This window comes from Sus scrofa, chromosome 17 (genome assembly GCF_054392235.1).
Source record: "Sus scrofa isolate SSC_HxYL_T2T_F1_AM1 chromosome 17, Sscrofa_HxYL_maternal_Yorkshire_Landrace_v2.0, whole genome shotgun sequence".
NCBI lineage: Eukaryota > Metazoa > Chordata > Mammalia > Artiodactyla > Suidae > Sus > Sus scrofa.
Window position 1 is genome coordinate 39,644,987 of NC_139399.1, and position 23,904 is coordinate 39,668,890.

General features: G+C 54.1%; 1 protein-coding gene across 9 annotated transcripts in view; it reads right to left on the minus strand.

Annotated features, from left to right (window-relative positions):
- The window catches only part of HSPA12B (heat shock protein family A (Hsp70) member 12B), a 27,294-nt gene extending 8,859 nt beyond the window's left edge, over positions 1–18,435 (minus strand). For 3 of the 9 annotated variants that reach the window (XR_014832088.1, XM_005672772.4, XM_085003439.1), the window contains exons 1-7: positions 15,638–15,737; positions 10,201–10,259; positions 8,359–8,456; positions 7,192–7,316; positions 3,047–3,233; positions 2,061–2,165; positions 1,608–1,724 (exon numbers count right to left, since the gene is read on the minus strand). Coding sequence is in view for 6 of the 9 variants with exons in the window: in XM_005672772.4 (XP_005672829.1) it covers positions 1,608–1,724; positions 2,061–2,165; positions 3,047–3,233; positions 7,192–7,316; positions 8,359–8,456; positions 10,201–10,243 (675 nt within the window). In the remaining 3 variants the exon portion in view is untranslated. Of the gene's footprint in view, positions 1–1,607; positions 1,725–2,060; positions 2,166–3,046; positions 3,234–7,191; positions 7,317–8,358; positions 8,457–10,200; positions 10,555–11,057; positions 11,800–15,637; positions 15,738–17,954 lie in introns of those variants that run through there. The other 6 variants (XR_014832090.1, XM_013985150.3, XM_085003440.1 and 3 more) reach the window with 3 other exon arrangements.
- Between the last annotated feature and the right edge of the window lie 5,469 nt (positions 18,436–23,904).

The following is a 23,904-nucleotide window of genomic DNA, read 5'->3' on the forward strand; positions in this document are numbered from 1 at the left end:
GGCTGGTGAGAGTGGCCACAGGCCTTCTCACTCTCAGGAATCCTTTGTTCCCAGGGAATCTGATACAGGAAGAAAGAAACTTCAACAGTGAAATTTCAGGCACCAAGACAGGCCAGTTGTGGGGGATAAAAACACTTGAGATTTGTTACTTCCTGCATCAGGGCCCCGGATCCCCATAGGAAGTGCTTTATGGTTTTGTGGGATTCCTCAGATTCTGACCAGGTGGGGGAGGGGGATGGGTGGGTATTGAGACTTCCTGCCCAGGGCCAGCCCTTCCTGAGCTGCCAGCCAGCGAACAGTGTGGGAGGAAGCAGGGTGGATAAACCAGCAGGGGGGCACTGGTAGGGGGTGTTTGTTCTGGCTGGGCACAGCCATGCTTTTATCCTGGTCTCTGGGCTGGGGATGCCTGCTGGCCTTAGGGGCCAGTGTAGGTACCCGCAGATGTTGGCACTTGGGGCATGCCTGACACCCAGGTGGGTTTGTAGGAGGTTGAGGACCTTGGTATCTTCCAGGGGAGGGGGCACTGGAATTCCTAAGATCTTTTTTGGAGGTACCAGGGTGTCCTCCAAAGCCTTGGGACCGGGGCAAGATCAAACAACGAGCCTCCCCCCTTCTCCACTGAAGTGGGGGTACCTGAGCTGCAGCTCCTTTTTTCCCAGACTTTTGGCATCTCTTATGGCAGAAAGGCCCGCAAACATTGGCCTAAATCACCTCCCTTCATAGTTTCATGGTCTCATTTCCCCTGCTCAAGATCTTACAATGGTTGGGACTGTGGTGGGGATGGGGTTTCTGAAAACACTGGCGCTGGCTGAAGTGGGTGCCTGGTGTCCTGCCCAGCTACTGTGAGTGTTGGCTGCTAGGGGCCCACCGCTGCTCCTTCTCTGGAGAACAGCCCTCAGTTGAACAGGAACCACCTCACTCCCCCAGTCACCAATGACAGACTGATAAGGATAGGCAAAAAGCTGCACCCCTTGCCCCATCATGGCCAGCATCCTGGTGCAATCTCCCTCGAGAGCTCTCTGGGGGATCAGGGTGAGACTCGGCTCCAGTTGAGACCATATCCCTGCTCAGCTCTTTCTCCTGTCCTGCTTTCCTCACTCCCATTTCTCCTGAGAGTCCTTCAAGAGACCACATGCACAAGAATCCCCATCCCGGGCTCTGCTTCTAGGAAACCTGATTTTTGTTTGGTTTTGTTTTTCAGCGCTGCACCCATGGCATATGGAGGTTCCCAGGCTAGGGGTCTAACTGGAGCTACAGCTGCCGGCCTATGCCACAGCCACAGCAACGCCAGATCATTAACTCACTGAGCGAGGCCAGGAATCGAACCCGCAACCTCATGATTCCTAGTGGGATTCGCTTCCCCTGTGCCATGACGGGAACTCCAGGAAACCTGCTTTAAGACACTGTTTCAGCTAGCCTGGGCTGTGCCTCTTGTCCCTCTGCTCTCTGTTCCTGCAGCCCCCCCTCCCCAAAATGCCCAACAGGGTGCGACTGGCAGCCTGTACACAGTGACCCTGTGGTGCCGAGGCTGCTGGGTGAATGAGGGTACTGGGCCATGCCCGGGGCCCTCCCAAGCAGCGTCCATGGCTCGGCCTGCATGTTCTCACCAGGTAGGCAGCCTCCCGCATGAACTGCTTGGCTGGCTGTTTCCAGATGGCGGGCACCGTCAACACCCAGCGCACAGTGTCCTTTTCCGGTAGCGACGGGCATTGCTCCCTCAGCTCCTGGAGCAGGAGGGGACAGTGAGGGGAACAGGTGGCTTGGTTTGGGGGGAGTGTCTTCAGCTTCTATGGGAGCTGGAGGAATGAATCAGGCCCCAGGAAGGACTTCCCAGCCGAAGTGAAAGAATTCTAATACCACCTGCCCCCACCTCTCCAACACCCGTAGGGCTGATGCAGGCTCTACCAGACAGGCGGAGGACTGGAGATGATGACCTTTGACCTCTGATGAGGTCCTCTGGCAGTGATGACCCATCGGATGGATAGGGGATGGGCTGAAGGGAAAGTTTGGGCCTGGGGGGGTCTTTGGCCCCAGGAGGCAGGAATGGGGCCACAACGCACCTGAAGGGCTTGCTCCTTGAAGAAGCGCAGGGCATGGGAGAATACTTCCAGGGCTGGCATTTTCTTTCCATTTACGGCTTCTAGCTGGGTCTTCAAGGTGAGATCCTGGCAGGGACACAGGGTGACTCTGAAGGAGGCTGTAGCTCTGCCTCCATTTTTTTTCTTTTTTTCTTTTTTTTCCTTCTGCTTTTTAGGGCCCCACCTGTGACATATGGAAGTTCTCAGGCTAGGGGTCGAAACAGAGCTGTAGTTGCAGGCCTACACCACAGCCACAGCCATGCCAGATCTGAGCCGCATATGCAACCTACGTCACAGCTCACGGCAACACTGGATCCTTAACCCACTGAGCAGAGCCAGGGATCAAACCTGCATCCTCATGGATACTAGTTGGGTTCATTACCACTGAGCCACAAGGGAACTCCCCTGCCTCCATTTTCTGATGATCTCTCTTTTTTTTTTCAGGGCCACACCTGCGGCATACGGAGGTTCCCAGGCTAGGAGTCGAATCAGAGCTACAGCTGCTGGCCTAAGCTGCAGCCACATCAACACCAGATCTGAACCACATCTGCAACCTACACCACAGCTCATGGCAACGCCAGATCCTGAACCCTCTGAGTGAGGCCAGGGATCGAACCTGTGTCCTCAGGGATGCTAGTCAGATTCGTTTCCGCTGAGCCACGACGGAAACTCCTCCTGATGATCTCTTATACTCACCCCATTTCCTGGTGCCTCCCCTCCTTGGCACTGTCCCACTCTGGCTCAAAGCGCATATTAGTTCTGCCCCAGCCCCTCTCGTAGCCCTGCTTCTCTTACCCTCTCTTCAGCCCTTGGTCACGCCTCCATCCCTTATGTTCAAACTCTGCCCCCTTAGCTACTCCTTTACCACCTTTTAGCCTTGCCCACCCTCCACAGGCCTCCTTCCCCTCTTTCCCTTCTAGCCCTGCCTCCCAGGCTGGAGCAGGGCCTTGAGCCAGAATGTGACTCACGGTGGTGCTGTGGATCTTCATCTTGAACTTCTCAAAGTAGAGCCAGTCACGAGCCTCCTCAGGGTCCAGATCATGGTAGTAATCTCGGGCTGTATAGCCAAAGCTGTGAAAGGCACCCTCTGGGGTCAGCAGCAGGCAGGTGGGGGTCTTCTGGTGGGCCACGCCTGGGTCCCCACCTTCCCATTTCCTGTGGAGGCCCAGGGCTGTCAGCGTGATCAGCAGTAACCCTCCCTTCGTGGGCTTGGATGCTGACTCTCGAACCAGCTGTGTGACCTTGGGCAGGCCAGCTGGCTTCCCCGAGCCTCAGTCTTTTCATATGTCAAATGGGAATAATAATGTTTTTTTCTTTTGCTTTTTCGTGCTGTACCCTTGGCTTACAGACGTTCCCAGGCTAGGGGTCAAATTAGAGCTGCAGCTGCCGGCCTATATCACAGCCACAGCGACTCAAGATCTGAGCAGCGTCTGCAACCTACACCACAACTTGAGGCAACACCAGATCCTAAGCCACTGGACAAGGTCAGGGATTAAACCCGCATCCTCATGGATACTAGCTGGGTTTGTTTCCACTGAGCCACACTGAAAACTCCCAAATGGGCATAATAATATTACCTATGTCTTAGGGTTCTTGTGCATACGGTGCTTAGCATCCACTGAAATTTCCATAAGCACTGCTCACGGGATTCTCTCTAATCCATGGGGCCATGGGTCCCATCTGACATTCTCAGCTCCTGCTCCCTCCCATGAGATATACCATGTGACCTCACCTTCCTGTCTTTTTTGTTTTTTTGTTTTGGTTTTTTGGTTTTGTCTTTTTTTTTGTCTTTTCTAGGGCCACACTCGTGGCACATGGAGATTCCCAGGCTAGGGGTCTAATCGGAGCTACAGCTGCCGGCCTACACCACAGCCACAGCAATGCGGGATCCGAGCCGCATCTGCAAACTACACCACAGCTCACAGCAATGCCAGATCCTTAACCCACTGAGCGAGACCAGGGATCGAACCCGCAACTTCATGGTTCCTAGTCGGATTCGTTAACCACTGAGCCACGACGGGAACTCTGCTTTCTTGTCTTTAACAAGCAGCAGCAAGCCATCAATCATCTGCCTGGTTGGGCCTTCTGATTTGTTTCTCCAGGACCCTGGGAGAGGCCGCCAGCCAATTTGCCTTCCTCTAGGTCATCTTCCATGGCCAAACTCATTCAAGGCATTCATGATCACTCCTAGCTGGCTCACCCCAGCAGCCATACACCAGCTGACTGTACCTCCAGCAGGCCCCCCAAAACCTGAGATTCCAAACTTCCCTATCTGCAGGCATCATCTGGACCTCTACCCAGAACTCTCTGCCCAGTTCATCGGCCTGGCAAATCCTTCCTCCCCTTCCTCTGCCTATCCTGATGTCCTGGAGGCCAGGCTCACCACTGCAGCCTTTTGGGAAAGGAACTGGGAATCCAGAAGGAAGGAAGAGCATGTGCAAAAGCGTAACGGTGTGAAAGAACAGGGAGAACTAGCCATATGTTGGCTCAAAACAGGGGCGAATACAGGAAGGTTAAGGTCAACTAGGGAGGAGTATGAAATACCCTATCAGGGAGGAGTGCACTCATGGCTCAGTGGTTAGTGAACCCAACCAGGATCCATGAGGACGAAGGTTTGATCCCTGGCCTCGCTCAGGGGGTTAAGGATCGGGCGTTGCCGTGGGCTGTGGTGTAGGTTAGCAGCTGTAGCTCCGAATGGACCCCTAGCCTGGGAACCTCCAGGTGCCACAGGTGCAGCCCTGAAAAGACAAAAGACAAAAAAAGAAAAAGAAATACCTATCAGAATTCTGTCTTGGTGGGTTTTAAGTAGGAGAGTAAAGAGACATGACCACAGTTGCCTTTAGATCGGTCACCGGTCCCCATGCAGCAACAGACTGGCGGGGAGAGAGGATGGAGAAGGAAAACTAGGGAGGAGGATATTGCAACAGTTCAAGTGAGAGCGTGCAGGGCTGAACTTGAGGGGGGTGGCAGTGGAGAGAAGTGGATGGGTATCACGGAGATATTAGGGAGATGGAAATGATGGGGGTTGGCGGCTTGGGGGTGGGGGGGTAATAAGGGCGTGGAAGGAGGCCAGGATGTCTCCCAGTCACTTCCTGTGACTATTACCTCCACATTGTCCCTTCATGTGTCCTCACCCTAGCCTGGGGCCCAGGGTGGCCTCATTGTGTGTGCTAACATGCTGGGATACCCTGTGGATTGAGAGAGCTCTAAGGGTCCAGAGCTCTAAGAGTCCATGTGGCCTCTTGTGGATGTGGAGGGAGCAGAGAAAAGGGAAGCACAGTCTGTGCTCATGCAGGTCAAGGCCCCTGTATCTTTGAGGCAGTGACCTTTTGCCTGTCTCTCCATCCTCTCTTCCATCCAGCTTCCCAGGCCCTGGTGAAGCCCCCCGATCCGCTATCCCAGTCTGGGTTGGGAGTTTTGAGGTCTTCTTATAGGAGACTTCCACTGACTGGCCTCAGCCCCACTAAGATACATTCAAAAGATCAGGGTCTTAAGGTCTGAAGGAGAGTGTCAAACAAATGTTTTGTTCAAACAAAACTCAACAAAATCCATCAGAATGGATTTTTTGAATAGCTCTTTCATAAAATCTAGGTGACTTGTCAACTAAGTTAACCTTTTTTTTTTTAATATGGATGTTTAATTGGCATATACCATTATATTAGTTTCAGGTATACCACATAATGATTCAATATTTTGTTGATTAACCTTCTGATCATTCACTTTCTGTATTTCACTTGAGGTGTTGGACCTAGGAATCTGCCTCTAGGAATCTACCACATAGAAATTCTGGCACAAGTTTTCAAGGAGGATATTCGTTGCAGCATAATAGTGAAAAATGAGAAGAAAAAAATTCCCTCAAAACTATTGATAGGAGAAAGGCTAAAATATGACACATCTACACTGTGGAATACTATGCAACTGTTAAGAGAAAACAAGGCGTTCCTGCTGTGGTGCAATGAGATCGGCAGTGGCTCTGCAGTACCAGGGTACAGGTTCAATCCCCAGCTGGCGGGTGGGTTAAAAGATCTGGTATTGCCGCAGCTGTGGTGTAGGCTGCAACTGCAGCTTGCATCTGATCCCGGGCCTGGGAACTCCATGTGCTGTGGGGCGGCCAAAAAAGAAAAAAGAAAAAGGGTAGCTTTCTCTGTATTCACAGGAAATATCTACGAAATAGCATTGTAAGCTTAAAATAAAGCAAGTTGTATGATATCCCACTCTTATTTTAAAAACACATGTTTGTGCATATATGTGTGCATGTGTGTGTTTGCCACAAGCCCAGAAAAAGATTTGTGTATTTTGGGAGTTCCTGTCCTGGCGCAGCAGAAACGAATCCGACTAGGAACCATGAGGTTGCGGGTTCGATCCCTGGCCTTGCTCAGTGGGTTAAGGATCTGGTGTTGCCATGAGCTGTGGTATAGGTCACAGAAGCGGTTTGGATCTGGTGTTGCTGTGGCTCTGGTGTAGGTTAGCAGCTGTAGCTCTGATTAGACCCCTAGCCTGGGAACCTCCACACGCCGCAGGGGCAGCACTGAAAAGACAAAAGACAAAAAAAAAAAAGATTTGTGGGAGTTCCCGTCGTGGCTCAGTGGTTAACGGATCCGACAGGGAACTATGAGGTTGTGGGTTCAATCCCTAGCCTTGCTCAGTGGGCTGAGGATCCGGCGTTGCCATGAGCTGTGGTGTAGGTTGAAGACGCAGCTCGGATCCCAAGTTGCTGTGGCTCTGGCGTAGGCTGGCAGCTACAGCTCCGATTAGACTCCTAGCCTGGGAACCTCCATGTGCCATGGGAGCAGCCCAAGAAATCGCAAAAAGACAAAAAAAAAAAAAAAAAGATTGTGTATTTTACTGTATGTTTGTTAGATCTCAATAAAAAAAATTAAAATTAAAAACAAAGCCCAACATTCCTCACAGAGGTTAGAGAGCTACCCCAACTGGGGCTGAGGGTTCAGGCCTGGGGCCGAACCTCCAACTTTTGCTCCAGCGGGGAGTCCAGATCAGAGGTGGAAGGAGCTCTTAGGAGACTCCATGTTTCCTCAGTGTCAGTACTTCTGGGATGAGGCCCCTCCCAGGGTATCGTGCCCCCCCACCAGTCTCCCAGCCCAGCCGCCCTCACCTCATCATGTGGATGGCCTCAGGGTCACTGGCAAAGCTGAAGGCATAGCCGCTGGATGTGGTGCCGAAGTCAATGGCCACCACCACGGAGAAGGAGGCCTGCTGCGGGGCCCGGGCCTCGGGCTTCTGTAAGTGCAAGACCTGGTCAGAGAGCAGCCGGAGGGCCAGCTGCCTGCACGTGGGAGCCCTCCCCACCTGCCTGCGTGGTCCAGATCAGCCCTGACCCACCCCCACCTGCCCGTCTGCCTGGTTCCCCCAACCTGCCCCCCACCTCCTAAGCTTCAGGCTGAGCCCTGGAGATGCTGACTGCTCAAAAAGCCCAAGGCCTCTCTGGCAGCCCTCTGCTGTGGTGGGCTCGAGCTTCTGCTTCCCTGCTTCTGGTTCTCTGCCTTCCTTCCATTTGGGCTCCCTTAGCCCCACCCCCACCTCACACCATGTCACAGCCTGGGCCCAGCTGGGAGCAAATTTGCTGCTCAAAGCCACTTCATAGCACATGGACCTGTGTATACTGGACTCTCTTGTTCTTTGTGGTCACAGCGACACAGCCAGACTCTGTCCAGTTTTGTAACAGAGAAGAGAGGCCCCATACACGGGCCCATGAGTGGTCCCTGCCTCGCCTGGGCTCCCTGAGAACAAGGAGGTCCCCAGGCTGGATCACTAGGGTGAGGTGGTCCCCAGTGGGGTGACCCAGGGAGCTTGGCGGTGGTCATTATGTCCTGGATACTTCAAGAGAGCAGTTGCCAAACTATTTCTTCTTCCCAATATATACTTTGTACTAAGGTGGGGCTGTTGTTGGCAGGAGGGGAAGCGAGTCTGGTAGGGCCAGTGCTCTACAAAACCACTCGCTCAGAAAGTACACCTTCCCCAGTGGTCCCTGATGTCATCCTGGAGAGGGCTCACCTCCATAGCATGGTTACCCCTATGGTCCAAGGTCGCCTAAGGCCAACCCTTCTGAGGAGAACTTATATGGAGTGTGTAGGGGCAGGAGGCATGGTGACACCTCCAGCCCAGCCCCAGACAGGGCTCTGCCAGACACCAGCCCCAGGACCCTGTACCCAGAGACCTGCCCATAGGCAGAGGCAGGCACCTACACACATACACACACGCGTTACAGACACACACCCCCTCCATCACTCAGGCCACCCACCGCCCCGATCCCTGCTCTTACTGGAGACTGTGAGGGTGTGAGGGGGGCAATGGCACAGCTTTCCTGGGTCCTTGGGGAGCCGGGTGGGCTGGGCACTGGGGACCGCCCTGGGCTGGAACCTGCAAAGAGAGGGCAAGTCACTCTGGCACCATCAGAGTAAGGGGCTGGCGGCCAGGCCCCAGGCCTGGAAGGTTCTCCATCAGTCATTGGTAAGGGGCACCCTGCTGGGGACCTGGGACTTGGGAGGGAGGATGGGAAGGACAGGACCAAGGTAGAAGGGGGACACTGGGGCTCAGGGCCTGGCCTCAGGTGAGGTGACCTATTCCTGAGGGGTGACTCATGCTTCCCCTAGGGACCCACTGTCTCCCCCAGCACCCGTCAGACACAGCAGGGGAGGGGAGAGACAGAGAGGCACTGTCGAGGCAGGAGACCGGGTGCAGACACGGAAGGGCAGGGGGGTGAGGCAGGTGAGGTCCTGGAGTGAAGGTAGAGGGTGGAGAAACCAGAAAAGGTGGGGGAACCACAGACCTGACTGCGAGGTGGGGCTGCTTCTCTGCCCCCTTATGCTTCTAATCAGGATTCGAAGGCGTTGCCCCCTGCCCCCCACTCCCAAGGGCCCCTGGCCCAGCCCTGAGCTGAGGGGTGTCCACCCCACAGGGAAGTCAGATGCCAAGCCTCCCCTCTCCCACAACACCCCCTCCCCCACAGCACACAGAGACCTGGAGCCAGCGTTTTGGGGGCAGGAGGCCCCCTTGAGATCCTCTCCCAGGCCCAGGCCTGAGCTGGACCTTTGGGGGAAGGAGGCAGTCCAGCTCCTGGAAGGTAGCCCAAAGCCTGGCTTGGAGGCTCAGGCAGCTCAGGAGCAGGACGGCCTGCCTGGCTGGACAAGCTCCCCAGGTGTGGGCTGGTGGCTTGTCACCACCACACTGGGCTTTGCTAAGGCCCCTGGGAGGGGCCCTGGGGCTGCCCTGAGATGCCTGTGTGGGTTGAGGGGGAGCTGGCTGGGGGACAGATGGGGTCTGACATGAAGACACATGAGCAAATCAGACAGGTCTGTCTGGCTTCAGGCGGAGCCAGGCCAGGGCCTGCACTCCCTCAGCCACAGCCACGTAGCCCTGACAGCTCCCAGCCCCCCTTGGCCTTGGGATACCCCACGAACATACGTGAGGGGCTGGGCATGAAGGGGACCCTAGGAAATGCCTGGACAGGGCTGGCATCCATCTTGAGGAGCTGGAGGGGCAGAGACATGGCAGTCACACTCCCAGAGCCCCCTTTTCTCAGGCGGCCAGAGTAGGCTTGGGCCCTACCACCAGCTCCAGCTTGAGCAGCCAAGTTGCTATGACCTGAGCCTGGGAAGCGAGGCAGGAAGGAAGGCCCAGCCCTCCAGGTCTTTGTGAATGGACTTCCTGTGGCGTGTTCCTCCTGCCTCCTGGCCTCCTACCCCCGCAGAGAAACCAGAGCCTGCTCCCAGACCAGGCCACAGGCAGACACTCACAACCACAAAGAGAGCTCTGTGCAGACACACACACGCTCATCCAAGACCCTGTGCCCAGAGACCTGCCCATAGGCAGAGGTACATGCGTGTGCACGCACGCACACATACACACATTACACACAGGCCTGCCCTACATACGCACACATGAAGACACTTGGGGGTTCCATGAACATGCCTGCTAAGCGCCCACACACAGACACACACATTCTCTCACGTACGCAATCCCATGTGCACTGACCCCCCAGCCCCACCCCAGCACACACACAGAACAGCTCAGGGGAGCCTCTGCTGGGAGAGGCATGTGGACAGACTGGGGGTGGGTCTGAGGGCCAGGGGGAGGGGGGCTGCGGCAGAGGTGAGGGTCTTACCGATGTACAGCTCCTGCAGGCCCAGCTCCGGGACAGCCAGCATTTTGCAGGCCCTGTGGCTGTGAACAGGAATGGACAAGCAGAATGGCGTGTATTTGCTCCTTTGTTCCTTCACCGAACGCTTACTTAATTTATTTACTTTCGGCTGGAGTCCTTTTGAAGCCAATCCCAGACATCATGTTGCTTGACCTATAAAGGTTTCAGTGCCTCTCCAACAGAGACTTTTTAAAAAACATCACCACACCATTATCATGTCTAACAGCATTAATTTCTTACTTGCTTTTTTTTTTTTTTTTTTTTTTTTTGTCTTTTGTATTTTTAGGGCTGCATCTGTGGCATATGGAGGTTCCCAGGCTGGGGTCAAATTGGAGCTGCAGCCGCTGGCCTACGCCACAGCCACAGCAGATCTAAGCCAAGTCTGTGACCGACACCACAGCTCACAGGCAATGCCGGATCCTTAACCCACTGAGCGGGGCCAGGGATTGAACTTGAGTCCTGACAGATGCTAGTTAGATTCATTTCCGCTGAGCCATGACGGGAATGCCTGGACCCAATTTTAGATCTGGTTTTACATGGAGGGGAAAATCTCAAACCTTGAAGCGTTTGAAGTGGCTTCAAACACACACGGACACATTCCCTGCAGAGTGGAGGCCGGGGCATGACTACATCTGTGTTTTAAAAAGCCCCTCCGGCTGTATGCGAAGCCTGGATTGCAGCAGGACAGCACGAAGGCAGGAGCCCATCTGTTGCTCCAGGCAGCAGATAATGGTGGGGGCTGTGTGTCTTGAGACAGAAGTGCAGACATTTAAGGCAGAGGTTAAAGTCAACAAGGCTGATGGAGGATGGCAGGAATGGACCTGGGAGGTTAGGAAGAAGGTGTCAAGGGTGACATTGTCTGGTTCAAGTAAGGAGAGAGAGGGTGAGGAGCAGAATGCCAGGAGCACAGGCTGGCGGGGAAAAGGGACAATGTGCTGGGTACAGTTTTTTTTCCTTTTCTTTTCTTCCAAATGGAAGTTCCCAGGCCAGAGATCAAATCCTAGCTAGAGCTGTGACCTATGATCTACACCAGAGCTGCAGCAACCCCAGATCCTTAACCCACTTTGGGCCAGGGATCAGGGACTGAACTGGCACCTCCACAGAGACAAGCGGGATCATTAACCCTTGTGCCACAGCGGGAACTCCAGCACTTGCTTTTTAACAAGATCTCAGGTGGCTGGGAACACCCTGAGGTTTGTTTTTTGTTTTGTTTTGTTTTGTTTGTCTTTTGTCTTTTCAGGGCCACACCCATGGCATAGGGGTTGAATCAGAGCTGTAGCTGCAGGCCTATACCACAGCCACAGCAACGGGGGATCTGAGCCGCCTCCACGACCCACACCACAGCTCATGGCAATGCCGGAGCCTTAACAAACTGAGTGAAGCCAGGGATCGAACCCTCATCCTCATGGATATTAGTCGGGTTCGATAACCACTGAGCCACGATGGGACCTCCGGGAGCACCCTGAGTTTTGAGAAGTGCTTCTCAATGTGTCCTGGCCCAGTGTTCAGATCACCAAGGCTACAGTCCTGAGCTGTGAGCCTAAACAAGGGTGGGGGTGGCCCAGAGCCCACTCCCTCTCTGTAGCCAAAGGTCAGATCAGGAAGTTTTGCTAACAGAACACAGGCAGACACAGAACTGGGCATTGACACACCCATACATACACACATACACACCCTTGCTCACACAGAGTTCTCAAAACCCAGCCCAGCCATGGATAGACTCCCAGACATGTCCAGGATTTCCCCATGGACAGTACCATGGAGATTTCCAGACACATGCAGTCCTCCCGTCACTGGAGATGCACAGGTGGCTGTCCAGGCATAAGAATCAGGGGAAACATAGGGGTTGATTGTGGGCACTCGTAGAGTAGCTGGAAGATGCTGAGAAAAAGGAAAGGAAATGGTGCAGGTGGGTAGGGGCCGTGAGAGACAGGGACTGGAGCCCAGCTCAGGGTGATGGAGCATCACGCTGGATGTGGTACCCACCAGCTCCCAAGAGCTGATTCTGTGCATCTCTTCCCAATTCTGCACTCACAGACATCACATGGATAGCTTGAAATCAGCCATGGTGATTACACCATAGAAACTGGCAAACACTGCCATCAGGTTTTTCTCCATCTGAGAGAGCTGACTCTCAGGGCTGTTTGTACATTGTTTCGATTTTTCAGCAAAAACAGTTTTTATAACTTTTTTTCTTTTTGGCTGTGCCCAGCAGCATGTGGAAGTTCCTGGACCAGGGATCAAACCCACGCCACAGCAGTGACTGAGCCCCAGCAGTGACAACGCCGGATCCCTAACCTGCTGTGCCACCAGAGGACTCCCAGCAAAAACATTACTGAACATTGCTTCCTGCCAGGTTCTGCACTATGTGCTGGGAAACACTTTGCTGAATGAATGAATAGATTTTCTGAACCAAGGCTATTGTATCTGGAGCAGAAACAATCTAGAACCGCCAAGAAAAAAAAGACAGAATCATCATGCTAAGCTGATTCCCTCTCCAAACCAAGTGTCTGTAATCTCCCCAGCTCTGTGAAGCTGTCCACGGATCTCCCATCTCTGAGCGTGTGACAGACTGAAGGCTCCTACACTCAGGGCTGACAAGGGCCTATGATAGGGGAGTTCCCTGGTGGTCTAGTGGTTAGGATTCAAAGCTTTCACCACTGTGGCCCAGTTTCCATCCCTGGTCTGAAAACTGAGATTCTCCATCCAGTCTCTGCATGCCATGAAAAAACAAAACCGAAAAGGCCTATGATGGCACCTGGCTGGAGTGTATCATGTTACCTCTGTGCCTCACTGCCCTTTCCTGGAAAATGGGTCACATGGAGTTCCCATCATGGCTCAGCGGAAACGAATCTGACGAGCATCCATGAGAACTCAGGTTCGATCCCTGGCCTCACTCAGTGGGTTAAGGATGCAGCGTTGCCGTGAGCTGTGGTGTAGGTTGCAGACTTGGCTTGGATCTGGTGTGGCTGTGGCTGTGGCTGTGGCTGGCAGCTACAGCTCCGATTCAACTTTTAGCCTGGGAACCTTCATGTGCGTGGCTACAGCCCTAAAAAAAAAAAAAAAAAAAAAAAAAAGATAAAAATAAAGAAAATGGATCACACATGGGACTTGGGGGGATCAAGTCCAGATAAGGAAGGTGGTTGATATAAAAAGGCAAAGCGTTGGACAGATGTGAGCAGCATTCTTTCCCTTCATGATGTGGATTCCGAATTGTCTCTTGTCCGAAGTTTTTGGTCTCATCGAGACCTTTATTCTAGTTACTGAGTTCTTTAGGGAGGGAGGGGGCCCTGAATCAATCTGTACCAAGAAGGAGAATCCTGAAGAGTCTCTGAGAGGTAGAGGTAGACAGGGGTGGCAGCCACACAAGCAGGCACACATGCCCCGATGTGCTCAGGACACCCCTCACCATGTACACACACCCACACACCAGAAACATTTACGGAGAATGCTGACCATGGACTCTGGACAACCTCAGCTCCCTGCCCCAAGGGCCCACTAATTTCAGACTGGTGATGCTTACGGGTCTGAGAGTAATTGGGTGGGGCGCTTTGATTTACACAGGGAGTAACTTCATTTCCTGGCTACAAGAACAGGCTAAACCCTGGCCCCAGCCTGACTCTTACCCTACCCACAGACAGACCCTTAACCCTGTCCATGGTCTGTCCTTTAACCTTGCCCGTGGACTGACCTCTAGTTCTTGGCCTCATAGCAACCTCTACTCGTCAGCTGGCCCTGACTTCTACCCAAAAGGTATGACTGAGGACCAGGACAGGGTGTAGCTCAGTGGGGTCTCGGAACTGGAGACTCCCATCCCAGAGTGTCCCCTAAAGCCTAGGATGTTTTGCCTGGTGGAGAGAAATCCCCAAGGATCTCTTCCTCGGTTGAGGGTGATGGGTACCCCCACCCGAGCACTGGGAGCATGTGGTGTTGCTGGATTTCAGGGCTCCACACATAGCTGTCCTCAGCCCATGAGGACAAAGAGCCCACCCAGTATTTACAGCTCACCTCCATACCCCTGCAGGCCGCCTTTTCTGGGGTCCCCCGCCTATCCCACCTGCCACCCTCTCTCAGCATCTTGCCAGCCCTGTAATGGAGAGGACTCAGTCTGCAGGCAGAGAGAGGCCACAGACACTTCTCCCAAGCCACACACTGAGCCAACCAGGGCTCAAAGGACAGATGAGAAATGGCACCCAGGGTTCCTGCTGTGGCTCAGCAGAAACAAACCTGACTAGCGTCCATGAGGATGCGGGTTTGATCCCTGGCCCTGCTCAGTGGGTTAAGGATCTGGTGTTGCCCTGAGCTGTGCAGATGCGGCTCAGATCCTGCAAGGCTGTGGCCATGGCGTAGGCCAGCAGCTGCAGTTCCGATTTGACCCCTAGCCTGGAAACCTCCATATGCCATGGGTGTGGCCCTAAAAAGACCAAAAAAAAAAAAAGGAAAGAAAAGTAAAAGAAACAGCATCCAAAGGGCTGCTCCACTCTGCCTCTAGAGAGAAAGAATCCCCCAAGGAGCAGACCAGAGGGAGGCCGTGGGGTCAGGAAACTGCCTTCACCTGCGCCAGGGCAGCGGGTGGTAGAAATGGCCTCCGGAGGCCCCTCCCTGTCCTCAAATTTTCTTTCCATACATCCTGCCCCACCCCCATGGGTCCTCATCATGGGAGCAGCCAGTTCACAAACAACCTGTGTCCCATACAGCCTGGGGCCTGAAGCCCCTCCCACCATCCGCCTAGAACCCTCATCACCTCTCTCTTACCTTCTGGGGATCCAGGGCTGCCTTGCCGCTCACAGGGAGTCTGTATTTTAGAGTTCCCTCCCTCCCAGTCTCTCTCCCTCACCCAATAGCTTTAAGCCTGGCTCCACTGCCACCTCAGGAAGCCCAGACCTCACACCACCTGGATCCCTAAGCTGGCCTCACAGAGAGAAAGCAGAGGTCTCTGTTTAGGAGGCCAGCCCACAGGCTGGCATTGAGGCATCCCAGCCACTCTTGAACTTTTCTGGACCACAGGCCCTGGGATCTCCCCCTGCCTGCGGCCCCTCAAATACACACACGCTCAACCCTGGGGTGTCCTCCTCTGGCCTGAGCAGTCCTCAGCCCCACACCAGACCCCCAGACACAGAAATCTCTCCCCTCCCTCCCTCCAGACCCCCACCCTCCGCAGGGCGAGTGTGGGGTCCAAAAGCCCAGATGGGAAGCCCTCTGGTCGGCACCCCAACTGCCCTCCAAACCCTCAGCTTGCTGGAGAGAGGCGGCTTGGAGATCTGTCCCCAGTCCTGCCTCTGAGGGTCGCGAAGTTTGGGATGGGGTCTCAGCCGCCAGCCCGCGACGGGACCGCAAACCTTGGAGCCTTTCTCCTCTCTGGGAGCCCAGCAGCCCCCCCAGCCCCCCGCCCAGAACTCACCTCCACCCTCCCGACAGCTCAACCTCGGTCCAGACGCCTGGATCCTGGGCCCGCGGCCGGTTGGGTGGCCCCGTGCGCTACCGCGGCGGCCGCAGCCCTCGACGTGCGCCCGCCCGCGGGGCCCTCTCTCCGCCCGGGGCCGCCCCTGTCCCCTCCCCTCCCCCCCTCCCCCAGGCCGGATGGCCGCGCCGCCGGCGCCGGGTGGGCCCGAGCTCCAGCCCAGATGTGCGAGGCCGGGGCGGAGCCTGCAGCGCGGGCCTCAGCCGAGGGGCCCGGCCCGGCTCCAGTCCACCAGCCCCTCCCCGCGCCCCTCCTGCGCCTCCCCCGCTCCCAGGCCCCGGGGGTGGCGTGGGGAGAAGGGTGAGGAGGCGAGGTGGAGGGAGGAGGAGAGGAATTCCAGACCCTCGTAGGCCTTCGGCGGCCCGGCTGCAGAGGGCTCCTCTGCCCACCCCAAAGCCACCTCGGGACTCAGCCTAGGGAGCCAGCCGCTGGGAGGGGATGGCTCTGGCCGGACCCCTCCAGCCAGCCCCTGCCCCAGAAGCCTTCACCCCTCGGATCCCTAACCTGCTTTCCAGGGGCCGGGAAGAGAGGAGGCCAAATTGACGGTGAGGACAGGCCTTTGAGTCCCAGGCTGGGGCCTAGGTCTGTCTTCGCTGAAGTCTGGGGCAGTGAGGGCGGGTTCTCACTGTTTGGGTGCCCCCTCCGAGCAAAGGGATCACTCAGAACTCCCACGAGGAGTACACAGCCCCTTTCCTGTGAGGGCTCACATCTTCCTGTCCTAACCATGCTGTCTTGGGGATGTGGGGGACTGGCCTCCAAATGGGATTTGCAGGGTGGAGATCTGGTTGCTAGGCCGCTCTGAGGCAGCTAACTTCCTGTGTCCCCACGTCCTGGTTCTGGCAGGGCCTAGACATGGCCCCTTTCCCTCTGTGTAGTGTGTCCCCACAGAGGCTTAGGCTGGGCACAGGTGCGATGGGGCCACCGGCTGCTCCTGAGCTTGTCTTTCTGTGCTGGGGGGCAGGCCTCCCATCTCTCCTCCTAGCCTCCTCCCCAAAGAAGCCTCCCACAGTTCCTTGGGCACCACAGTTGCCCTCACCCCCACCCCAAACTTTGGCGGGGGCCATTTTCCCTCCCTGGGGCACTTTCTCTCCTCCTCTTTGCCCACCTACAAGGCTTCTCAGCTTACATGTCATCATCTCTTCTACGCTTTTTGCTGTTTTTTTCAGGGCCTCTGCTCCAGAGGGCTCCCTGCTGTGAGGTGGGAGGTGAGGGGTTTGCTGCATTAAACAGTTTTGGTGGAGTTCCCGTTGTAGCTCAGCGGGTTAAGAACCTGACTCGTATCCACGAGGATGAGGGTTTGATCCCCGGCCTCACTAAATAGGTTAAGGATCCCGTGTTGCTCTAAGCTATGGCTTAGGTTGCAGATGTGGCTGGGATCTGATGTTGTTGTGGCTGTGGTGTAGGCCGGCAGCTGGCAAGGGCGATTAGACTCCTAGCCTGGGAACTTCCATATGTCATGGGTGTGGCCCTAAAAAGAAATTAAAAACATTTTTTCAGATGTCAGCCCCTGCTAATGTGCCAGCAAGGTGTCCAATCAGCAGCCTCCATGGCTGCTCCAAATGGGTGTGTGTATTGGTGTGTTTGTGTGTATATATGTGAGTGTGTCATTGTGTGTCTATGACTGTATAGATATGTATATCTGTGTCCATATGTAAGTATAACTTTGGGGCTGTCTGTGTGACTGTGACTGTATGTATTTTATTTTTTATTTTATTAAAAAAATTTTTTTGTCTTTTGTCTTTTGAGGGCAGCACCGCGGCACATGGAGATTCCCAGGTGAGGGGTCTAATCGGAGCTGTAGCCTCCGGCCTACACCACAGCCACAGCCACGCCAGATCCGAGCTGCACCTGTGACCTACACCACAGCTCACAGCAACGCCGGATCCTTAACCCACTGAGCGAGGCTGGGGATCGAACCCACAACGTCACAGTTCCTAGTCGGATTTGTTTCTGCTGCACCACAACGGGAACTCCCTTATGTATTTTATATGTGTGTCATGTGTCTTTGTGTGTGGGCGTGTCTGTCATATTTGTCTGTTTGTGAGTATATGACAAGTGTGTGATAGGGGCTGGCAGGCTTTCTTCTCATTCCAGAGGCTGAGCAAAGCCAGAGGGTTGAAGTGTGGCTGTGCATTAGCGTGGGGGGAAGGGGCTAAGGATCCAGCCCATCAAACACAACCAGCGCTCTGTTTTCTTTTTCCTCCACCCCAGGAGTTCCTGCACCCACCCCCACCCCCAGCTCCACAAACTGGCTCACCTCTGAGACCTCCAGGCAGCAGGCTTGAGCAGGAGTGAAGACTCGAGGGTGAGGGGGTCCCCAGCCCGGGGGGGTTCCCAGCCCCGGCACCCTTCTGTTTAGCAGCCCTCTGTCCCCCCTCCCCCCAATTCTAGGCCTCCTCTGTCTGACACAGGCGTCACAGCCCCACCCTTGGGCAGCTTCCAGTCAGACACAAGAGAAGGACAGCGAACAATCCCAGGGAATCCTAATCCTCCCTCCCTGGGAGGTTGGATTCAACTGCCATCAGAAGATTTGAGCCTAGGTGGCCAGGGACAAGGGTCCTGCAGAGCCCCTGCCCTATGCTGTCCTCTCTGTGCCCTTGCACCCCCCCTCCAGTGTCACGGGGGCCCACCCACTGACCTCACTGGCTTCCTGCTTCCCCCCAACTCCGCCCCCGGTAGGGGAGGCGAGGGCATCAGCATCAGCGCCAAGCTCAGTCCTCTCAGGAGTCTCTCTTCAGGCCGCACTCCCTCCTCTGGCCTTGGCTCAGAACCCTCCTCCCCCGCCCCCTCCCGGGAAGCCCTCCCTCCCAGCCCTGTCCCTCCAATTCATCTGCTTGTGCAGCTGGACTTTCAGAAGTGCCCGTCTGGTTCCACCACTTCATCACCCCCACCCTCTCACGGCCCCTCCATTACCAAGGCTGGAAGAGCCAAGTGGTCCCAGGTGTGGCTCGCCCTTTGCTGACCTCTCAGGCTCCCCTTCCCAGCCATAACCTGCCCCCATCTGCTGCCCTTTAAGCCCAATTTGCCTTCTCTGCTTCTGAACAGAGCTCTGCCTGGTCAGCCCCCAGCCCTGCCCTGCTCGGTGGGCAGCTCCCTTCCTCCCTCGGGCCCCCTGCAAACCTGTTGTGGGTGTTACATCTGCTCAAAGAGCCCCCAGCCCTGGTCACCCGCAGGTGGGGCTTTTAGGACAACCCTTTGGACAACTCAAGGCTCCTCTTGCCCCCAGGGCCTGACATGCGACCACCTGGCAGCTTTAGGGCAGAGGGTGATGTTTGTCTTGAGGCCACGTCATCTCCACCTAAGCATCTGGGTGCTGAGGAGCCCTGGAGAGAGTGTCTATCTCCCCTCCCTCCTGCCCAAGTCTGGCTGCTTGCTTCACCCCAGAGCTTAAGGCAAGCAGACAGACACACAGACACACATCCCAGAGGGAGGGTGTGTGTTCCCACAGCCTGCCTCAGGAGGGGAGGGTGTTTTTTTCACCAGTAGCCCCCACTGACTGCACCTCATGCTGTGCTGGTGCCTATTTGGTTATCTTACCTGCATTTATGCAGCCACAACCTCCCCCCCACCCCCACCCCTGGGTGGTGGGAAAGGACTCTCTATGCCTATTCTGCAGAGGAGAAAGCTGAGGCTCGGGGAATTCTCATTGTAGCTCAATGCTAACAAACCCGACTGGTATCCATGAGGATGTGAGTTCGGTCCCTTGCCTCACTCAATTGGTCAGAGATCCGGCATTGCCATGAGCTGTGTTGTAGGTCAGAAATGCAGCTCGGATCCCGCATTGCTGTGGCTGTGGTGTAGGCCAGTAGCTCTGATTCGGCCCCTAGTCTGGGAACTTCCTTATGTCACGGGTGCGGCTCTAAAATGAAAAAGAAAGAATGAAAGAAAGAAGGAAGGAAGGAAAGAAAGAGAGAGAGAAAGAAAAAGAAAGAAATACTCGAGATAACAGGGCACTGCCCCGAGTCGGACCCACTGCTAGTTCAGGGCACTGACCCATTCAGTGGCTGTCTCAGAGTCCGTGCTCTTGCCTGTGCCATGTGTTGCAGGAGGCTGAAGAAGGGAGGCAGCCTTCCTGGCTCGTTATCCAGCCCTGCCTCCCCGTTCCTAGGGATGGGAGGTGGGTGGCTCCTGGGACTAAGGCGTCTAGGAGTGTTCCTTTACCAGATTCCTGAGGTGAGAGCTTCCTTCCAAGAATGACTCTGCCTGCCCTACCCAGCTGGACTTCCTCTCCGTGATCCACAGCCTCCACCTGCATCCTTTCCTCACTGGCGGTGGGACACCCAGCTTGTGGCCAGGAGTTCAAAGCTCAGTCCTGGTGGTGCCATGCCACTGCTGTTGCATGGGCAGGGGGCACCTGCTCCTTCATTAAAAGAGAGCCCTGGGGCTCCACCTTCCTGTTGAGCCTCCCTGAGTCCCTGCTCCAAATGACACGCAAATCACCAGAATCAGCCTCATCTCCCAGAACTCTGTGCTGACTCTGGGGCTTCACTTGCAGCCCCTTCTCCAGTGTGATGTTATTAGGACTCCCATCAGGGACATTGGGACAACTTATTGGAAGTGGTGACCCTTGATCCACGTCCTGAGGGATGACTGAGAGTTATCCCCGAGGAGGAGCAGGAAGGGCTTTCCAGAAGGAGGAAACTGCAAACAAAGGGGTGGAGGGTGGAGTGAGCAGGAGCCGGAGGGACTCCACAGACTCTGCAGCTGGCTGAGGGGCTGGGCGTCAGTGTCTGGTGCTTTCTGGTCCAGAGCTCCCTTTTCCCCTACCCCAGCAGGCACCCTGGTTCCTAGCTTGGGAACACTCTACCCTACTTGGTCCCCTTGGACGTCTCTTTGGGATCTTTGGTCTCTATTTTGGACGACTGGACCGGGGGTCCTGCTTCATTGCACAGCCTTTCTCTGCTCACTCTTTCACTTACCTTGGGTGACACCTCCCTTTGCCAACCCTGGCCCCGCAGAATTGCCTCCCTGCTAGGGTTTGCAGGGACAGAAAAGGACGGGACTCTCCTGGAAAATGAAATGCTGGGGGAAGAGACAATACTTTGATTTCAGCGATGTCGAGTTGGAGGAAATGCAGTGTAGAAAATGCTGGCTGCCCCCTCCCCTAATAGCTATTCTCTTTTTCTTTTCTTTTTTTTGTGTGTGTGTGTTTCTGTGTCTGTGCTCCTACGGCATATGGAAGTTCCCAGGCTAGGGGTGGAATCAGAGCTACAGCTGCCGGCCTCCACCACAGCTACAGCAATGTGGGATCTGAGCTGCGTCTGCCACCTACACCACAACTCAGGGTCATGCTGGATCCTTGACCCACTGGGCAAGGCCAGAAATCGAACCAGCATCCTCATGAATACTAGTCAGCTTCTTAACCCACTAAGCCACAAAGGGAACTCCTCTTTTTCTTCATAGTAGAATCTTCTCTTTTTAGCTCTACACATGGAACCCAGCATAAAGAATAGTTCTCCCATGAACTGTATGCAACATCCTATGATAAACCAGAACAAAGAAGAATATTTTTTAGAAAATTAAAAAAAAGAGGTACTTAAAAAAAAAAAAAACTACAGTGTTTTTCAAAATAAGATACAAACAGAGTTCTTGTTGTGGTTCAGCGGAAACAAATCTGACTAGTATCCATGAGGACACAGGTTTGATCCCTGGCCTTGCTCAGAGGGTTAAGGATCCGGCTTTGCCTTAAGCTATAGTGTAGGCTGGCAGCTGCAGCTCCGATTCAGCCCCTAGCCTGGGAACCTCCACATGCTGCAGGTGCAGCCCTAAAAAAGGACAAAAAAAAAAAAAATAATAAGGTACCAGGATGTATTATACACCACAGGGAACATAGCTGTTATTTAATGATAACTTACAGTGGAGGATAATCTATAAAAATATTGAATCACTGTGTTGTACACTTGAAACTAATGTAATACTGTAAATCAACCATAGTCCAATAAAAATTAATAAAATTTTAAGGAGTTCTCTTGTGGCGTAGTCAGTTAGTGTTGTCCCTGGGGTGGCTTCTGTTGCTTCTGTGGTGCAGGTTCGATCCCCGGCCCCGGAACTTCCACATGACTCAGGCACGGCCAAAAAATAAAAATAAAAAAGATAAACTTAAAAAAAAGTTAAAAAGAAAAAGACCTTCCAGCCTTTCTTGCTGCTAGCCTTATGACTAAGTTTTGGCTAGTGAGCTAGAAGGAAAAGTGTTCCAGCCTTTAAACACTGCTGTTGTTGCCCACTGTTTTTGTTCCTCATCCTGCTGGTCTCCATCCTGCTGCCTGGAATGTTGATGGGATGACTGGAGCTCTAACCACGAGATTGGACCATAAGGTAGAGGGACATACCCTAGTGATAGCAGAAAGCCACCAGCAAGGAGACCTACACTCAGCAATAGCCCCTGCCCGCCCAGGGCTGTGCACTTGCCAACCTTTCAAGACAAAAGAAAAACTCCTTTGTGTAGGACCCTGCATTTTCAGTCTCTGTTACTCATAGCAGAATGCAATCCTGTCTGATTTAAGCCCAAGGAGGAATGCTGACGAGGCAGAGGGTATGTGGATCTGGAGCACGGAGCAGAGTTTGGAGTTGCGGGCAGAATCTGGCAGTCATCCTTGACGAGTTGGTAATTGAAGCCACGAGAGCGCTGAGATCACCCAGGCGGAGTGTGCTGTGTGAGGGAGACTCTCAGGCTTGCCCAGGAGGCAGCCCGCCCCCTTTTTGCCTAGAAAGACAGTTCTGGCTCTGCTGCTCAGTTTCTTCCATCCTCTTCCCATCTCTTGTGAGGAGGGTTCTGCTTCCCCAGAACACTTCTTGGCTTTTGTGTGTGTGTGTGTTTTTTAGGGAAGTTCCTGGGCTAGGGGCCGAATCAGAGCAGCAGTGGTCGGGCTACACCACAGCCACAGCAACTTAAGATCTGAGCTTCGTCTGCGACCTACACCACAGCTCACGGCAACGCCAGATCCTCAACCCACTGAGCAGGGCCAGGGATGGAACCTGAATCCTCATGGATAAGGGTTGGGTTTGTTACCACTGAGCTATGACAGGAACTCCCTTTCTTTACTTTTGTGATGCAGAATCAGGAGAGGGGAAGGCTGGGGAAGATAAGAGGTGTGTGGACTAGGGTTGGGGAAATTGTCCTGAAGAGTTTTTGGAGAGAGTATTTTAAGAGCAGCTAAGGTGGATGTGTCAAAGCTAATTGGAGAAGAAAAAAAGGATTTATCACGTGTAATTGTAGAGTGAGAAGCCCTTTCGTAGTGTTCAAGAAAACACACAGAACACATTTTTATTTTTTGCTCGACTGGGCCTCATCTGCCGTAACATCACCAGAGAGTGGTCCATTTGGATGCTGGCTTGAGAAGTGCCCCATAATTAAGAAAACTCATTAGAGCAGCATAAGTAAAAGAGAAGCACCTGTCAGGACACAGGGGTTTGTTGGAATGCCCAGGCGGCACAGCAGGTTAAGGATCTGGTGTGGTCACTGCTGTGGCATGGGTTCAATCCCTGGCCCCAGAACTTCAACATGCCTTGGATATAGCTAAAACAACAAATATAAATAAAAAAGGACACATGGGCTTGTATATGATAGAATCTGAGGGCTGGAGTTCTTGTTGTGGCTCAGCAGTTAACAAACCCAACTAGCACCCTAGCCTTGCTCAGTGGGTTAAAGATCTGGCATTGCTGTGGCTGTGGTGTAGGCCGGCAGCTACAGCTCCAATTTGACCCCTAGCCTGGGAACCTCCATAGGCTTCAGGTGCAGCCCTGAAAAAGAAAAAACAGACCAAAAAAAAAGAAAAGAAAAAAAAGAAAGAAAGAAAAGAATCTGGGGGCAAAGGAGTGCATTTGGGTTCCACAAGGGCCTGGAACAAAGAAGCGGAAATTCTCCAGCAATCAGGGAGCTGTCGTCCTGGCCACTTTCCTTCCTCTGCTGCTTTCTGCTTATCCGATAAATTCTTCTCTTGCTGCAGATTACCTTTTTTTTTTTTTTGCCTTTTCTAGGGCCACTCCCATGGCATATTGAGGTTCCCAGGCTAGGGGTCGAATTGGAGCTGTAGCCGCCGGCCTACGCCAGAGCCACAGCAACACCAGATCCGAGCCACATCTGCGACCTACACCACAGCTCACAACAATGCCCGATCTTTAACCCACTGAGCAAGGCCAGGGATCAAACCCGAAACCTTACAGTTCCTAGTCAGATTCGTTAACCACTGCGTCACAACGGGAACTCT